Source organism: Haemorhous mexicanus, chromosome 1, assembly GCF_027477595.1.
Source record: "Haemorhous mexicanus isolate bHaeMex1 chromosome 1, bHaeMex1.pri, whole genome shotgun sequence".
Taxonomy (NCBI): Eukaryota; Metazoa; Chordata; class Aves; order Passeriformes; family Fringillidae; genus Haemorhous; species Haemorhous mexicanus.
The window spans coordinates 32,022,282-32,039,603 of record NC_082341.1 but is presented as its reverse complement, the minus strand read 5'-3'; the positions used below and the strand labels follow the sequence as shown (position 1 = coordinate 32,039,603).

At 38.2% G+C, this 17,322-nt stretch overlaps 1 protein-coding gene across 3 annotated transcripts in view; it reads left to right on the top strand.

Moving 5' to 3' along the window:
* HYCC1 (hyccin PI4KA lipid kinase complex subunit 1) overlaps positions 1-13,987 on the top strand; it is a 44,028-nt gene extending 30,041 nt beyond the window's left edge. Inside the window, exons 8-12 of one of the 3 annotated variants that reach the window (XM_059844852.1) lie at positions 875-991; positions 1,725-1,812; positions 2,305-2,464; positions 8,448-8,662; positions 9,610-9,800. In XM_059844852.1, the coding sequence (XP_059700835.1) occupies positions 875-991; positions 1,725-1,812; positions 2,305-2,464; positions 8,448-8,662; positions 9,610-9,624 (595 nt within the window). In that variant the 3' untranslated portion in view covers positions 9,625-9,800. Of the gene's footprint in view, positions 1-874; positions 992-1,724; positions 1,813-2,304; positions 2,465-8,447; positions 8,743-9,609 lie in introns of all 3 variants that reach the window. The other 2 variants (XM_059844843.1, XM_059844836.1) reach the window with 2 other exon arrangements.
* Positions 13,988-17,322: the final 3,335 nt, after the last annotated feature.

The window sequence follows — 17,322 nt, the reverse complement described above, 5'->3', positions numbered from 1 at the left end:
CTTTTCAAAGGAGGCAAGAGACTTTGGAGTTTGAAGCACTTGGTAATATTTACAAGAGTAATTACAAGACCTTTGTTAGATAAACTGCTTTAATATATGAGGTAAAAATACTTAGAAGCTAAGGATTGTGGAAAGGACACTGATGTTACTTATTCAGCTTGATTAGGTTTTGATTGTATTTGGAATAAATAATTTTTAAAGCATCCAAGAAAACCCCAAGCAAGTTACCTGTAGATGCAAGCAAGTCTTTCTGCTTAAAAATATTAAATGTCTGGATACTGAATTATTTAATGCTGTACAATTTAACTTCTTTCATTGTTCTTCATTCCTGACTGGTTTTGTCATTCATCTGCTTACTGAAAATCTTACCCTGACAGCTATTTAGAATGGACAGCATGTTAGAGTACTGGGAATATGTGTCAGAAGCCCTGAATATCTTTCACTGTCCTGTTTGGATGTGGTGGAATCTATATTCTGCTATTTGGATATATAGAATAACTCCTTTAATTGGTTTGAGCAATGGGGAATATAAGGGGTTTTCTTTAGGATCTACAATAAATGTGTTTTCTTCTAGTAAGTCTAATTCAATTTTTATCACTTTCTTAAATTACAAATATGGATTGTAAATGTGAAAATTGCAGCACAAAATATTTTGTGCCGATCTCAAGTTGTAAATCCAGATTTTTTGCATCTGGGCTGTTACTAAGTCTCTCTTCATAAGAATGTTACCTTAGTTGGATGTCATCCTTGCATTTTTAGAAGAAGTAACTCAGGGCTTCTAAAAACTGATCAGTACTGGTGAAGTATTGAAAGTCTATAACCTACAAAGGTGGTTCCACATTATTTACTAATGACAAATGTATGATTTCTTCAGAATTTGTGTCTGTGGATATCCTCGCCAACAAGTGAGAAAGTACAAGGGAGTCAACAGTAGGATTCCAGTTTCATCTGAATTCATGGTGCAAATGCTAACAGGGATCTATTATGCCTTGTAAGTGGTGTGGGTTTTTTTTAATATGCAAACAAAATGCCAGCCCAATTTGTGTACTTGTTCAGACACACTACCTTGGAGGCATTTCATTTTCTATGGGCACACGTTGTGTGTAGAAATAAGGGGTCCTTGGGAAGAGACAGTTCTCCAAGTAGTTGGATGAAGTTACCTGTGCCATGCTGGGGAAAGATGGCTGGAGAAGCACTTGATAGGTGTAACTGCTGATGGGAAGCAAATACTGTAAAAACTCTTTTCCAGCCATTGTCTGCTGTTCACATTTTTACATGGTTAGTTTTGACATAAGTCTGTTTAAGGAAAAGAGGTTATATTTTTTCTCCGAAATGCTGATCTCATTACCTTTTGAAAGTCATGTTAATGTATGAAGCTTACTCAGTAACTGAAATAATTGGAGACTAGTAATACAGGAATACTCAAAAGGTAGAGTAATATTAAAAAATCCTGATTGTATTTCAGAATGTTTCGTGACTAGCTGATCAACAGCTAATGATATAATTTTTAAACTGCTTGGGGTTGCCAGTGAAAATAAAACTTTGTCTCCATAGATGCTACTTCAGAGCTCTCTAAGTAGCAGGCTTACTGCTAACAAACACAATTAGTTCCAATTCTCTAAACTGAACTCTCAAGGAACACCAGAGCTGTGAAGGTTAGGTGACCAAGAAGGTTCATCTGTTGACATAGATGCTTATTATTACATATAATTTTACCTTTGCAGTTATAATGGAGAATGGGATCTGGCTCGTAAAGCTATGGATGATGTTTTGTATAGAGCACAGCTTGAGCTGTATCCAGAACCTCTGCTGGTAGGTATCTTATTTTCTACTCAGTACTCTGTTGAGTAGAATTTTTAGCCTGGGAAATCCTTGCTGTGAGCATGCATGATACAAGATGATACCAGGAACCTGAAGCTGTGTGTGTGCTTGTGCAAAGGGCTCAGTCTGTAAGTGCACACACTGCACAGGGCTTTTCTCTGCACTTAGTCGTGGTGTCATGTTTCCTTGTGACCAAGCTGTTTTCAGCAGAACACTTGTAAGTCTTCAGAACTAAGATAATGGTGCAGCAGAAGGAATAGCCACATCTTGAAACTGGAAACTTTAAGAAAGTGGCAAGTAGAAGTTCTGAGAGCTAATTGCAACCAACATTCTTTATAGGCCATGCAAAAAGGTGGTGTGCTTGTTGACCATAAATTGGAATTGTACACGGTATTCTTCTTCAAATAGGAGGAATCCCTGACAGAATTCTTCTAAAATTTGTACCTTTGTGATAAAAACTGAAATGCATCTCTTCTGTTCTAGGTTGCTAATGCAATAAAAGCTTCATTGCCTCAGGGTGCCATGAAATCTAGCAAAGAAGGTACAAGATGCATTCAGGTTGAAATTACACCTACTTCATCCAGAATATCAAGAAATGCTGTGACTAGCATGTCTATAAGAGGGCATAGATGGAAAAGGCATGGTAAGAAACACATTTTGCAGTGAATTCTTAGCTTTTTCCATGTTTTTAAAATAATATTGAGAATTTTATTATTTCACATATTTATTGCTTAAAGGCAAGCAGCAATTTGGAAGTTATTATTTTCTAGACTGGTGAATGGGAATCTCAACACAATTCAGATGAAGTATATTCTTTATTTCCTTAACCATGTTTTTAAAAAAACACAGCACACACAAATCCTTTTTGTTAAAGGGAGGTCCCTTTTTGTTAAAGGGAGGTGTACACAATTTGTGCTTCCTCAGAAAATGATGTTCCCGCTTTCTTCTGAAAACTAATTCTAGTACCTGAAGCAAAGTAAATATTTAATAACTTTACCACAGAACCTCATCTGTCTTAAAGTACTTAAATAAAAATTGGATTTAAGGACAGAGGGGTAAACTGCTATGTTTTGTGTTATGGTTTAAGCCCACACAACAAGTAAACCCCATACAGCTGCTTACACACTCCCTACAGTGGGATGGAGGAGAGAGCTGGAAGAGTAAAAGTGAGAGATCTTGTTGAAATAAAGCCAGTTAATGAGATACAGCAAAAGCTGTGCCTGCAAGCAAAGCACAACAAGGAATTCATTCACCACTTCCCGTGGGCAGGCAGGAGTTCAGCCATGCCCAGGAAGGCAGGGCTCCATCACCATCATTTCCCTCCCAAATCCAAAACACAGCCCCATATCAGCTGCTGTGAAGGAAATTATCTCTGTTCCAGCCAAAGCCTGTAGATTTTGGCAAACTGGTTTAAGGGCTTTCACAAAGCAGAACACAAGTCTGGGCTGAAAAGTAGGAAAAAATGGTGCCAAATGTACTGCAGAAATAGCAGTACCAGCAAGAGATTCTGTGAGTCTGAATGTTGTATTCCTTCACCTCTGCCATCTTCAGATGAGGGAAGAGCCACTGGACCAGCGATCAGAATTGGCAATTGTTCTGTTGGGATTGAAATCCTGGTAACAGGCTAAGAGCATGAGTGTAGATAAGAGTGTTTTTCTAATAGGTTCACTGAAGATTTTGTAGTACCATTAAAATTTCTGTAGGATGTTACTAAATGAGCTTTTGTACTATATGGACAGTTAGAAAAATTTTGCTAAGTTACTTGTCATAAATTGGCCAAGAAGTAATTCAGGTAAGTGTTGAGAAACACTTGGTGGTAGAACACATTGTGTTCTGCCACCAATAGTACCAAGAGTAAGCTGCCAGAGAGGGCAAAGGACAGAGAAGAAAGGTAAAACAACCAAATTTCATTGCAGTTGATTAAAAACTACTGAAAAGCATCAGACAAACCTGGGGAGCAGAACATTAGTGTCTTTAGTGAGCTGGAGTAGCAGGTCATTACTGACATCTCAAGGCTGCTTTCTTTCTTCAGCCTTAAAGTTATTAAGCATGGATTATTAACCAGATGCAAGAAAGCTGTCTGATAGCTTTTAAATGGACAAATGCCCTCTGGAGCTTGGCAATTTTGTTAGCTGTTATTTTTGAGTGGTTTTGATGCTTGTTCAAATGAGAGGGTGGAGAGTAATACAGATCAAGGATACTTAGTGCTAGGTCATCCAGAGAAATTGAAAGTGTATTAAAATAAACATTCCCTTTGTGTTTACAGGACACTACAATGGTACAAAATGAGTATTGGATACATCCTTATAAGAAAGCAAAATTTTCAGCAGATACAGAAATAGAGAAGTTTCTACAGTTATTGCCTCCTTGCAGGGAGTCTGGCTTGGTGAAGTTCAAGGAAAAAAGTGTGTGACAGGTGTTCCCTGCAGCAGATAACAGTAAGGTGAAAGGGAAATGAAAATACCAATTGAACTCAGAAGTGGAGTGGAATGCTGTGTTTTATGAGAATCTTATAAAGTAGGACAAATTGAGAGGAACAGCAATTATCTAGTTAGTGCAATCCAAGCAAGGAGTGAGTAGTCAGTGTTCAGAGATGAAGACTGAAAGATTAAGGACTTTTTCAAAACAGCTCATGCCAACATTTTGTTTGGGTTTCTGTGAAAATGTTGGATTTGTCTCAACATTACAGGATTTAATGAAGAGGAAGAAAATTTCTCAGTGTAAGGTGGGTTGGAGTGGAATACGTGGCAGGTTGTGGGAGTAATTGTAAATTTGAAGGCTATGCAAAGACGAGGCTGATTAAGAATCCAAAGCTGAATCCGTGGTATCTAGCTAAATGACTGCCAATTGTGTTCTTTTAAATGGTAAATATTCCATGCATAAATTACTTTGGCTAATCTCCTCAAAATTCTCATTATAAAATCCTAACAAACCTTTTGTTTGTGACTTGGACAGCCTTTTCAAAGTGGGAGTGGATGGTCTCCCATTTTCAAAATTCTTACTAAACTAATTCAGTGCCACACAATTCCTGAGGAAAGAAAGATATGAAATACCTCTTCACAATTGGCATGCAGAAAGAATAACAGGGCTTGTGCTTACACATGCTTGTTTGAATTAAAATGAATACTGGAATAGGTAGAAATTAGATGACAAACCTCATACCTCTTGGCCATTATTCTCTCCCTCTCTCTCTCTCTCTCTCTCTCTCTCTCCTCTCTCTCACACAGTGTAAGAGGAAAAATGTATTTGGGGGTTTATTTTTATTTTCATTATAATAAAAACTAGTGTAAATGGATTCAGAAGAAATAGGAGACAGCTGAGAGGTATTTGATGTTATACATTACGTGGACTGATGAAGGAAGTTATCTCTTGGCGAAGCAAGGGCAGCAGCTTTCAATCACTTACACACTTATGTGTGTAAAATAAAATAGAAGAACCTCAGTGAATCACATTTCCAGCTGAGAAGCATAGGCTTTATTTTCTTTATGTTTTAAAAAAATAATTTTACGATAGAAGTTTTCAGACATTAGATCTTTTTAGCCTTTGCTAGAACTCTAGATTGAAGTCAGTTTTGAATAAAGGTTGACTTAACATTGAATCTTTTTGTGATACTTAACCCTGTAATTTGTTCATTAGGAGCAGTTACTTTAAAAGAATTTTTACATTCAATTAGTAATGTGAATTTGGACTTCACAGATAGGTACTTCAGAGGTATTAAATGTGAGGGTGGTTTGCAAAATAGATCCATCGAATCACAAATGGGTATTGGTTATTGAGTGGGCTGATACTAGCCACTACTTAGCAACAAATTATTTAATGCTGTGTGATTAGATTGCCTATAAATTATCACACCTGGAGGGGAGCATTAGCTCTTGTGTGTAAAAGTGTGTGTAAGAGAAATACTCTGATGTAACAGACTGAGAAGAGCTGACCAGATGTTGGTGAGATACATAACGCAAGAATAAGACATCAACTAGCAAGGAAGGACAAGAAGTTACTTTTTTTCTTCACTGCAGAAGTTGACTTTGATGTAGTACACAAGGTTTAGAAACACTAGTCTTTGAATTCTCTCTGTGGAGAGAATTTTCTTATTCTTTTTTTTAACAGTATTAATTAATTGCTGAAATGATTGTAGCTTGCAAGAATCTGAAGTTAATGCTAATCTTAGGGTATAAGTCTGGTCCTTTTATGACTAATTAAATATGCTAACACAGTTGTGCAGGACATGCAGCTTGAGCTTGTGGGGGTTAAAATTGAATTACATTCTGAATGGTCAGTTTGCCTGTGCAGTCTGAGGTAAATTATCTGGGCAACTGTAATAAGGTAGATTATAATTTTGAATTAAGTTTTAGCAATTAGTAAACATGAAATGCATTTATCAGAGTTGGGTGTACTACTCAAAGCATTCTGAAATGTGACACCAAGTACATTTTCCTTCAACTGCTGTGGGTAAATCTATATTACCAATCAAACTGATATAATTGATTTATTCATTTTCATTTCTACACTGTTCAGCAGTGTCCTTGGTTTTCTCTTTTGTTACATTACCTTGTGCACTGGATATTAATAGGTCTCTCTCAAACACTAGACCCCCACACCTGTCCAGCTTGAAAGCAGTATTATCTGCACCACCAAGCACTGTGAAGCTGAAGGTTTGGATGTCCTTAAAAGCTGTAAAACAAGGAGGGTGTGCTGCTATGGAGGGTGTGGATTGTGTACTCTTATCCCTGCCCCAAGCCTGTAGCTGCTATGGTAGGCTGTGCTAATGGGAGTTGAAATACCCCATATCCCATTTTTTCCATTAGTTTCTTCCTGTAAATTCAGAGAAAGGTATATTTCCTTTAGACATAATTCTAATGAGTAAAACTCTTACCTTTTGGGGTTTTTTTCCTCAGTTCATTGTCGTAATGGTTTCTCAGCTGTGGGAATGCAGCAGTATTGGGTGAAGTGCTGATATCACAGCTGGGTGTTACATTTAGAAGTGCACACCACCAAATAACCATAACTGGGTAATGCTTCTTTGCAGAATCTTTTACCAAAAAAAAAAAAAAAAATCTTCCCCTCTTTTTCTGATTTCTGCTGTGTACTTTGAGTCTTCTTTCTTTGGAGTTGGATAATCAGTGCTTTTCTGACCGTTAAGTTCTGTTCTGTCCTTTTCTCTCTCTGGAGGAGCAGGAAGGAGTTTCAGATTGCCATTGGAGAGGCACAAGTTCCTCACTCCTGTGAAGTTAGAGCGCTGAGGCCAGTCAGAGCACTGGTCTTCTTACTGACCTTTCTGCTTCTGTGTTTTTAGAAAAAAAAAGGGCTATATTTGGTGGTGCTTTCATTATCACAATTGTTTATTTATTGTTATTGCTATTCCAGTTCATGGAGCTCTTTGCCACCTTTGCTGCTGGAAATAGAAGACTTTTGCAGAAAGTGCTGTTGCAAGTGAATGGTTCTGAGTTTCCTCCCAAATATCAGGAATTTAGTGAGGAATAGCATCAGTTATTTAATGCCATTTCCTTTGTGTGGTGCAGATTGTTAAATAGATACTTTGATTGGTCATTGATTAGTTAGACTTATGATTATTAGAATTTTCAGGTAAAATAAAGGATAGCTCTTACACCAGGGGACACTGATGTCCATCCCTGCCACAATAACCCTCTGGCTCAGTTGTGATCAGAGCAGACAGCACAAATGGTGGTGAAAAGCCCAGTGCTGGAACCACCTGACCTAGAAGTGCACTGTGCCTGCAGAAGAGTCTTCAGGGAGGGGACAGGAGAAAGAGGGGATCCCCTTGAATTAAAGAGCATTAGAGCTCCCACTGTGAAAAATCATCTCATTGTGAATTCCTCTGGGTTTGGACTTCATACTGTCAGTTCAGGGTGCTGCCAGCTTCTGTCATGTGCAGTAGCAGACTGGCAGTATGGTCTGGGTGATCCTTACTTAATCCTCTGGTCTGAAAGAGCTGCATTACAAATAAAATAGGGACTCACTTGAGATTTGTTCTGAGCTGTGCTTTTAGTGCATTTTTAGTCTTGTCAAGTTTCTGTGCCACAGTGCTCTTCTCCGCTAGTTTTTCTGGGGTATCCAGAAATACCTTTCCAGTTGAAAATAGTTTTTTGAAGCGAAGGAAGAAAATGGATATCCAAGTGTGCTTGAGTTGACTTTGTTATTTCACTCTTAGTTTTCAAGTTGACCAAGGTGCAGCACTGTGACATTGTATGTGTAGATTGTCTAGTCTTGAATGATATTATATGAAGTTGATATGCCATTTCATTGTAAAAGTAGCTTTCACTCTAGCATGGTGATATGGAGAATATAGTCGTAAAAGGGAATTGTCAACTGTTCTTTGGTTTCTGATAATCTATTTCATGATCCTCAGAAATTTCAGTTTTGAAAGATCAAGCATGGGCCTTTCCAGTATGTGATGCAGGCCAATAACTGGAAGATTGAAGACTGCCATTTTAGAAATAAAGCAAAATTCCATACCTGCTAATGTTGCTAATTAACAAGAGGTTAATATGTGTACATCTGCTTTAATTTATAATGCTTAAGTCATCTGTATCTATTGGCTTTTGTTTTGTGTTTTGTTTCAGACATATTTTGTTTGTTTGTTTTTTCTTATCCATCTTTAATTCTAGAACAACCAGAGAATGGTAATGATGCTACTGAATTGGGCAACTTTATCATACCTGAGATTAGTGTCACAAGTGTGGCTGGAGAAAGGACCGGGAATGGGGAAAAGAGCAGAGCTCTAGCAGAGAATGATGTTCAGCATTTACAGGGAGTACAGGAAACAGCTACAGAGCCTAGAACTGACAGCAAAGGCATGCCAGAAATCAGGAGGCAAAAATCTGTAAGAAAAATGATGGAGGATGGAATAAACTCATCTGGCAGAGTGCAGTTTTAGCAGAGCACTTGTAGCTGCACTGTAAGGTACCGCTGTTGATTGAAAGGGTCACTGCTGCATGTTTCAAGAATTAAAGTATGCAGTTAATATATTTGCATGTGTAATAACACAGTTGCATGTATTGCACACAGCTTTGTCTGTGCCACAGACGATGATGACATACTTACAAGTAGATCTGGAGATCTACTAGTTAATCTGGAGAAAATACACTGAGACTCAACATACCTTTGAGTTTATTAAGCATATTTATGAGAGTTTACAAAATCTGGTGATCAATGGTATGAAAAATTCATCAAAATGGATGTGAAAAGTATCTTGCTCTGTAACTCAGACTTCCCAAATTCTGCCTTTCATGGTGTACTGCAGATCTCATGTTGTGCTTGAGTTTCCAACTCTTACCACCAGATCTGTGATGCAGAAAGTGACCTTTCAGTCCTAAAGCATTCTTGGTTGCTTAATACGCAGGTGCCATAGGGTGTCCTGGGGCATTGATCACATACCTCTGTAATTGACAAGCTTTGCCAAATCCTGTAGTGGATCACTTGCTCAAAATAAGATTTATACCTCTGTTTTGTCCTGTATGGTACTTTCTAATCTCTAAGTTTCTAATTTCTTGCATGAATTAACAAGGCTGCATTTTTTTTTTCCTTCAAAATCACAACAAAATGAAATTGGGGGCATGCTTTTTGATGTAGTTAATGCGACATTACTTGCTGTAACTCTATATCCTAATGAACCTTAATTCAAAAATTTCATGGAATAGGTAAGCATTATCTTCTCTGTTCTACTGCTTTATGGCTTCATGCTTATAAATATCAAAATTGAACAATATGTAAAATCAATGAATGTGAGACAGTAAATTTTAATTTTTTATTTCTGTTTCTATCATGCAGATAATTCTGACTTAGCAATTGAAGAAGAACTGATAGAAGTATCTGAAACCGATGAAGGGTTTTACTCTAGGGCTACTTCTGGTACAAGTCAGTCTGCCCTATCTAACAGCAGCACCATGAGCAGCAAGAACCTCTTAGGGAAGAGCCAACGAAGGTCTGGAGGAAGCAAACCTGGAGGAAAAGAAAAAGAAGGGGAAACCTGCAGAGAGCATTTATCACGGAAACAAACTCAGAGAGCCATGAGCGAGAATCTAGAGCTTGTCTCTCTGAAGAGACTGACACTGACAACCAGTCAGTCCCTGCCTAAGCCTGGCAGCCATAGCCTGGCCAGAACGACCACTACTGTGTTTAGTAAATCCTTTGAACAGGTCAGTGGTGTCCCAGTTCCAAATAATCGTGGTGGTGTCTCTGGTACAGAGGCAAACAGGTTTTCGGCTTGCAGTCTTCAGGAGGAAAAATTGATGTATGGAACAGAAAGAACAGATCTTCCTATTTTAAGCAAACAACCTAATCAGCAGCGACCTCCTAGTATTAGCATAACTTTGTCAACAGATTGATATTAAATTGGCCAGTATAAAAAATAAATTACTGAGACTTTATCTTGATATTGGTACATTAAGCTCTTAATATGCCATAAGTTAAGTCTCAAACCCGTAAATTCTTACTTGGCTCATGTTTGACAGTAATAGTGAATAGACAACAGTTATAATTATTTTGAGTCAGCTTCTGATATCTTTACAGCTTCATGGAAAGTTTATACCTTCACCAGCTGAACAGGCGTGAATTGGTTGGGTGTCACTGGCCAAGGTGTGTGGCTTCTTACAGATGTACAATGTGGGAACAAATAGAAGGTCTCTCCCAAATTCTACTTTTGTCTTCCACTTGGCATAGGCAAAACTGCAAGTACTTAGTTTTTCTAGGAGGAGTCTTGCAGTGTCCTCATGCAATTTTGGAAGAGCATTGTAAGAACAGACATTGTCTTACATGTGAGCTGTGCTTACATGTAAATATAAACTAGAAGCATCACTTCATTGTTTGGTGTTCTGGTGGCTTTTGTGTTGGTAGTTAGTACATGTACCAATGTTCATACTTCTTTATGCCTGTATAAGTCAAATTTTAGATGCATTTTGGTTTATCTGTATGTCTTGAAACTGGGCCTAAAGTAATACAGCAGCAGGGCTTGTGGCTAGGAATTATTATCAATTGCTGTAGTAGTCACTCTTAAGACTTAAAAATTATGTGACAGACTCTTTCTTTAGGATTCTTAAATATCAGTTCTAAAACTACTCACTGAAAAGTCAGTCATCAGTATTTTTATTGTCTATGGGGAAGAGATGTGCTTGTGTACCAGTGTTATGTAGAAATATGAGCCTTTTGCACTGACTCAAGCAAATCAGGAGTGTGAATGTGCTTAACAGGAATTTCATGCTTGAGACTAAGAGAATACTACCAAAGGATGTGTACTTTGTAACTTGCAAGCACAAAGGGGAACTATAATGTAAATATCAGTAGCACTGTAATTCCTAAGGGTTTTTATATCTATTATTTTTCTAGTTCAAAATTCTAAACCAGCAACCTCTTCAAGGTTTTACCTAACCTTTAGCCTTCATTGAGTTTGACAACAACTTTTATAACGTTAAGATTTTAATTAAAAATGGACATTAAAACTTCTTATGCAGAAATCTGAAGAAGCAGTTGCTGACAAAGCCACTCCAGTAGCAGTTATTAGCTGATGAACAGACAATATGGTATTATGAGTAGAGAAGTAGGGTGAAGATCTAAGGCATAGTTGCTCCCAACTGTCCAGATTTCTGCAGCTGTTAATCCATTATTGTCAAGAACATTGTAAAAAAACAAACACTAAAATTCTGGTAGTTTCCCATTTGCTTGGGGATAAATTTAGATACTTTTGACTTAAACTGAAGCACAAGTAACTTTTAAACAGCTAGTGTTATTCAGGTTTATAACAATTAATTAGCTGATTAATGAAAAGAGTAAGTAAGTCATATAATTGTACTAATAAGACCACAGACTGGATTTGTACATTCCTGAGAATGCACCAAAGTATGCAGAATAACCCCATCAGTCTGTAGGTGTTCATATTTACCCAAGAGCCTGAATTTAAAGGAGTATGCCACAATTTCTCATTCTTCATTTTGTTGTGGGACACCATTCTATTCTAGTAATACAGTACTTCACCTTTTTACAGTGAAATATTTTCCTAATTTTACATGAAAAACTTATCTTCCTAATTGATAAACTACCAATTTGCCCTGTTTATTTTTTAATACTGACCAGTGAGAAAAACTGGTTCTTTGAGGTTGTTTTTGTAAATCCTTTCTACAGCAGAAAACTTAGCCTCTTTTTTATAGGCTTGTCTGCAATACATATTAGACAAGACATTTGTTTCACATTGACTAATTCACCTGGCTGCTGGACATGCATAACCACCAGCAGTAGCAGGGTGTTGGCAGCTGATGGTTGGCAGTGGTTGTCTCTACACACAGTGAATGTAGAGCTCTTCCTTCCCTTGAAATTGGATCTAGATGTTGCAAAGAAATAACCTGCAAAACTTACAGCAGTTTCCTAATCCACTTTTGCAGTGTGGGATCTAAAGAACTCATTAGAAAAAATGTGCAGTAATTTAAATTGACATGAAAGTAGAGTAGATAAATAAAATTGTAGTAGACAAATATTTGTTGGTATGGTATTAGATGTGAGGTAGTGTTGAGGGGCTAGAATTTTTGAGAATTCTGCTGGTTTTGCTTTTTTTCATTTAATTCATAATTGTTTGTTACTTCCATGGTAGACACTCTTTCAAGCTGGGTGTTGGTATAAAAAATATTTATTATACTGGGAAGATTTAGCTCTAAATAATTAGGATTTCAAATTAGGATCTAAAATGCCCTAAAGTGTAGATATGTAACATAATGTTTCCAGTACTCTTGGCTATAAGCCAAATGGTGTTTCAATGAAGTTTGTTTATCTTTTTATTCTATCCAGCTGGTCTGGCTTGAACCCAAGTCATAGGCTCTTATTGGTACAATTGAAATAACATAAATCTTCATACTTTTTTGAGAAAATGAAAAAAGGAAAGGTTCTTGGTACTAACGACTGATCTGTCCATACATATGTGGCTTCTTATAAATACATTTGTATTGGTCTCTGAAGTAACTTACCCAGTGATGTGTGTTTTTGTGAGCTGACATCTCACCTTCATACTCATTGAGTCTAAATAATTTCTTTCCTGAGTACCAAAACTTTGAGTTGTGCTTCTTTCTTTTCTTAAAAACTGAAAAGTTAAAAAAAAAAAAAAAAGGCACAAGGGAGAGTGAGGGCAGAATTATTTGTTGACCCCATATCCATGGTGCAGGATTAGGAGAGGGGTGGGAAGAGTGATGAGGGAAGTAGGGCAGGAAGCAGATATTTCTAAAATTGTCAAACTCTGGGGGTTTGAGCATTATCCAATCGCTTCAGACTGTCAGATGGAAAATCTTTGTTAAAGAAGTAGATGTCTTCTAAGAGTGTAAAGGAAAGCCATTAAGACACCACATATTACAGTCTGCCCAGGAGTGGGTAGTTCTGATGAATACCTTCCAAACACACACAGCTGCACCATTCTGCAGGGAAAATGTTATGTAGGAGTGAATCATCTCACATTGTAATAAGAGAAGTTGTTTCACTGCTGACGTTTATAACTGACCTTACTGTTCCAAATCAGAGGCCACTGTTTCCAAGGATGGCTTTGAACAGCAACACTTGCAAAACTCATTGAAGCTGAGAAGAATTATTTTTATTGTGAGAATATGTAACATTTGTGCAAAAAGTTTATGGCCTCTAACCACTTGCTGTAGAGCTGCAGTGACTTTTCTGAATGGATTTAAATGTCTTGAATTGCCTTGATTACCTAAAAAATTTGAAAAGTACAGAAATAGAGCTATTTTAGCCACACTTCTCTCTAAGGAGGTTTCCTATGAGAAATTCTAGAAATTTCTAATGTAACTGTCCAGTACTTTTTGTTGGTCTTTGAGGCTTACCATGTTGTATATAGATGTATAATATATTGCCTTTTGTATTTGTATAATTCTACTTCTGAGACTAGATGTGCACATTTGATATTCCCTGGAGTCTGTGGAACATCTGCATCAGTCTATAGATGTATGTCTTTCACATGAGAACCTGAATTTAAGCAACTGCCACACTTTCATTCTTCAGCTCATTATGTGACACTGTTTTAGAAACACAGTTTTTCACCTTTTTTGCAGTGAAGTGTTCTCTTGATTGTACATGAAAACTTACATTCCTAATGTATAGGCTACAAGATTGTCTTTTTAGTGTTTAATAATTTTGGCAGTAAAATAAATTTGGTTTTTTTGAAGTTGTATGCTTTTGTAAATACTTTGTACAGCAGGAAATTTTGCCTCTTTACGGACTTTGTTTTAATTCACATTACATATCTACATATTTGTTCAGTTTTCATTCTACACATCCAGAAGTCATAGTAAGGTTGACTGCATTACTTAAAATATGCTGAATACCTGTTTTATACAAGGCAGGGTCTGCAAATGCAGCCCTGTCAGGAGGGACACCGTGGCTGAGAAACACTGCTGGGTCAAGGGCGAGTCCAAGCAGATGAGTTGCAAATTGGCAGAAGCAGATGGTGGTCCTGTCAGTAAAGCAGCACTACTTGGGCAGAGTGGTAGTTTTGGTGGTGTGAATATTAACAAGTGGTTTGATACACAGCCTTTATCTGCACTGTGTCCAGGGTAGCTCTGGGGGCTGTTCTTCCTGGTAACAACAGAAGCAAAGGTGGCAGTCAGTACCTTGGCATTTTCTGTCAGCAGCTCCTCTGCCCCACTTGGCTGTGGTGCCTTTTTTTTTCCCCATAGTCTTTCTGGTGCTGATGAGCTCTCTGCTATTTTTTTTCCCCTTGCCTTCCACCTTCCATATTCTAATTCATTAAGGCTTTGTCTTTCCTAACCCCACCTGTGCATGCATGCTTGGATGGTGCATCTCCTCAGGTTGCCTGCTCTTGCTTCCACCTCTTGTATGCTGCTTTTTCATGTCTAGTCAGGAGCTCCTGCTTCATGCTTCCGTGCCTTCTGCCACCTCTGCTTGCTTTTCTGTGTGTAGCCATTGACCATTCTTTAACCTGGAAGAGATGGTTCTTGAGCATCCTCCAGCTCTCCTGAGCCCTTCTCTCTAGGGTGGTCTCCCACAGCCATCTGCAGAGAAATTCCTGTGCAAGGCAAGCTCTGTTTTGTAGTCCAGGGTTGTGATCCTGCGTTTAGTTTGGGTTCTTTTTCCTTTGCCCTTACAAATGTAGTCTCTAGTGTAATGCTGCAGAGAAGCTTGGATGAAGCAAAGAGCTGTAGTAGAGGGCAGCAGTGGGAGATCTCACTGCATAGTTTCCTGTTTTTCAGATGTCAGTGTTTAACCATGTCTTTTGAAAGGACAAAACTCAATTTCCCATCATTTAAATGAGTGAGAAGGGAAATCTGATTTCAAGCTTGGAGTAGGTAAAACTTTTCCTTTGCAAAAGGTACAAATTAGACTTGATGCTGTGATTGTCCTGTAAGTGTGTAGGATTTGCGATTTCAGTTACAGTGAGTGAAAGGCAGTGCTTAAAATGGGCTCTTACATGGTTTCAGGGTCAATTAGCTATTGATTAGTGAAAGACAGCATGAATTTCAAAAGCTTTTCTCTTCCCAAAATGTGGTACTCCAAAATACTGCCTGGATTTGAAGGATGAGAACATAGCTGAGAGCCTGCTGGACAATTCACGGGGCAAGGGTTTTATGAAGGTATTACAGGCAATTAGTAACAAGTTACAGAAATTACATTTGTTCCTACAGACTTCACAGCTGGTTGCCTGCACTGAGCTTGTAATAGTTGTTTTTCATGTTTTATGTTAATCTGGCTCTGTATTAAAGATGACTCCAGTATGGGGGTTTTCTCCCAGCCCACAGCTGCCAGGTAATAAATACACCTGCTAATTCAATGTGGTGGGAAGAATGTCACTGTGAAACTCCAGAAGCCTTTGTGAAACAAGCCCTCACATCGCACGGTGCTCGCTTGGTTAGCTTGATTCCTAAAATAAGGTGGTGTTTAGTCAGCTGCTACTCTCCATGTGCAGGGACAATACCGAAATGTAATGGTGCGGAAGGACTCGTGGAAGTCACTCTGAGTCACACAGCACTTCTGACAAGCTGCCTGCTTGTTGTTCTCATCAGTAGTGCTGACTAATCCTGGCAGTCCCCCACACAGACTTGCTTGGTCTGGAGTCTGAGGGTAGGTTTTGTGCTGTGAGAGGGCACATTTCAGAGGGGATAAGAAATGTCAGCTTCTGCCTCCACAACGCACAACAAAGTAAATGAAGGTGTGTCACGTACTGGCGTAAGAAGTCCTTGCTGTGGATAGCATTTCTGCAATACAAATAGTCAACAAGAATAGTGAATGTTCAGTGCTTTCTCTGCAAAGATACTTTCTTCATGCATGAAATCATGGAATCACAAAATGGTTTGGGTTGGAAAGGACCTTAAAGATCATCTGGTTTCAGTTCCCTTGCCATGGGCAGGGATGCCACTCAGTAGACAGGTTGCACAGAGCCCCATCTCACCTGGCTTTGAACACTTCCAGGGGTGGGGCACCTACAGCTTCTTGGGGTAACCAGTTCCAGTGCCTCACCACTCTCACAATAAAGAATTTTTCTCTAATGTAAACTTCCTCTCAGTTTGAATCCATTACTCCTTGTCATGTCACTACATTCTCTTGTACATTATCCTCAATTCCACTGAATCACTAATTTAAAAATTACACATAAAACATATGTGTGTGTATTTTACACATATTGTTTTCCTCTTCAGCTATTAAGGTATGGGGATTGTAGTACTGCCATGGAGACTGCTGGAGCTGGCAAAACCTTGGACCATCACTGGTGTTAATGACCTAGGATACCATGTAAACTAGATGTAGCTAGGTAGTGAAGGGTTGTATTGTCACTCATGTATTTTACTTGGGTTTTATCTGCTAGCAGTAAATTGATTTGAGTATAAATTGTAAAGGCTCTTGAAGTTACTCCTTAAAGATGTTTTCTTTTTTTAAAAATCACAATACTCCTATTTTTTTTCCTTTTGATTTTTTAGTTGGTAAAATGCATTTTGTTTTCATTATTGTTAACAACCTGCAGTTCAGACTTCATTAATAACTGGGAGGGAATCAGGATAGCATTATATATGATAACATTTTGTGAACCAACTGTCATACCAAATGTCATCTTTCAGCAGACTGTCTTGCCCCTCAAATGTTGGTGTGTAAGAAATGTGCTGTAATAAATCAGTAGAACTACTTTCACAAGGTAACATCATTGATATTTAGTTTACTTGTTCGTTCATTGGGATTTATATTCCTCATTTCAGCCATTAGAAAATACCAATCCAACTGCTCTTTAGCAAAAGTACTGATTTCATCTCTCCCTGTATTGACTGGAGAAAGGTACAGGCACTGTCAAACCCATTCAGGACATCCTGAGCTAGGAAAATCCTTTCTGACACCCACAAGGTGTTTATCCCATGTCTTCCTCCCTTTTCACCCTGAACAACTGGTTTAGCATTGCTGCTTTCCTTCTGATTCTGACTGAATTGAATCCCTACATTCCCTTTCTTGCTGAATTAAGCCCAAAGAAGCTTTAGCACAGCCTCAGTGGCTTCAGCA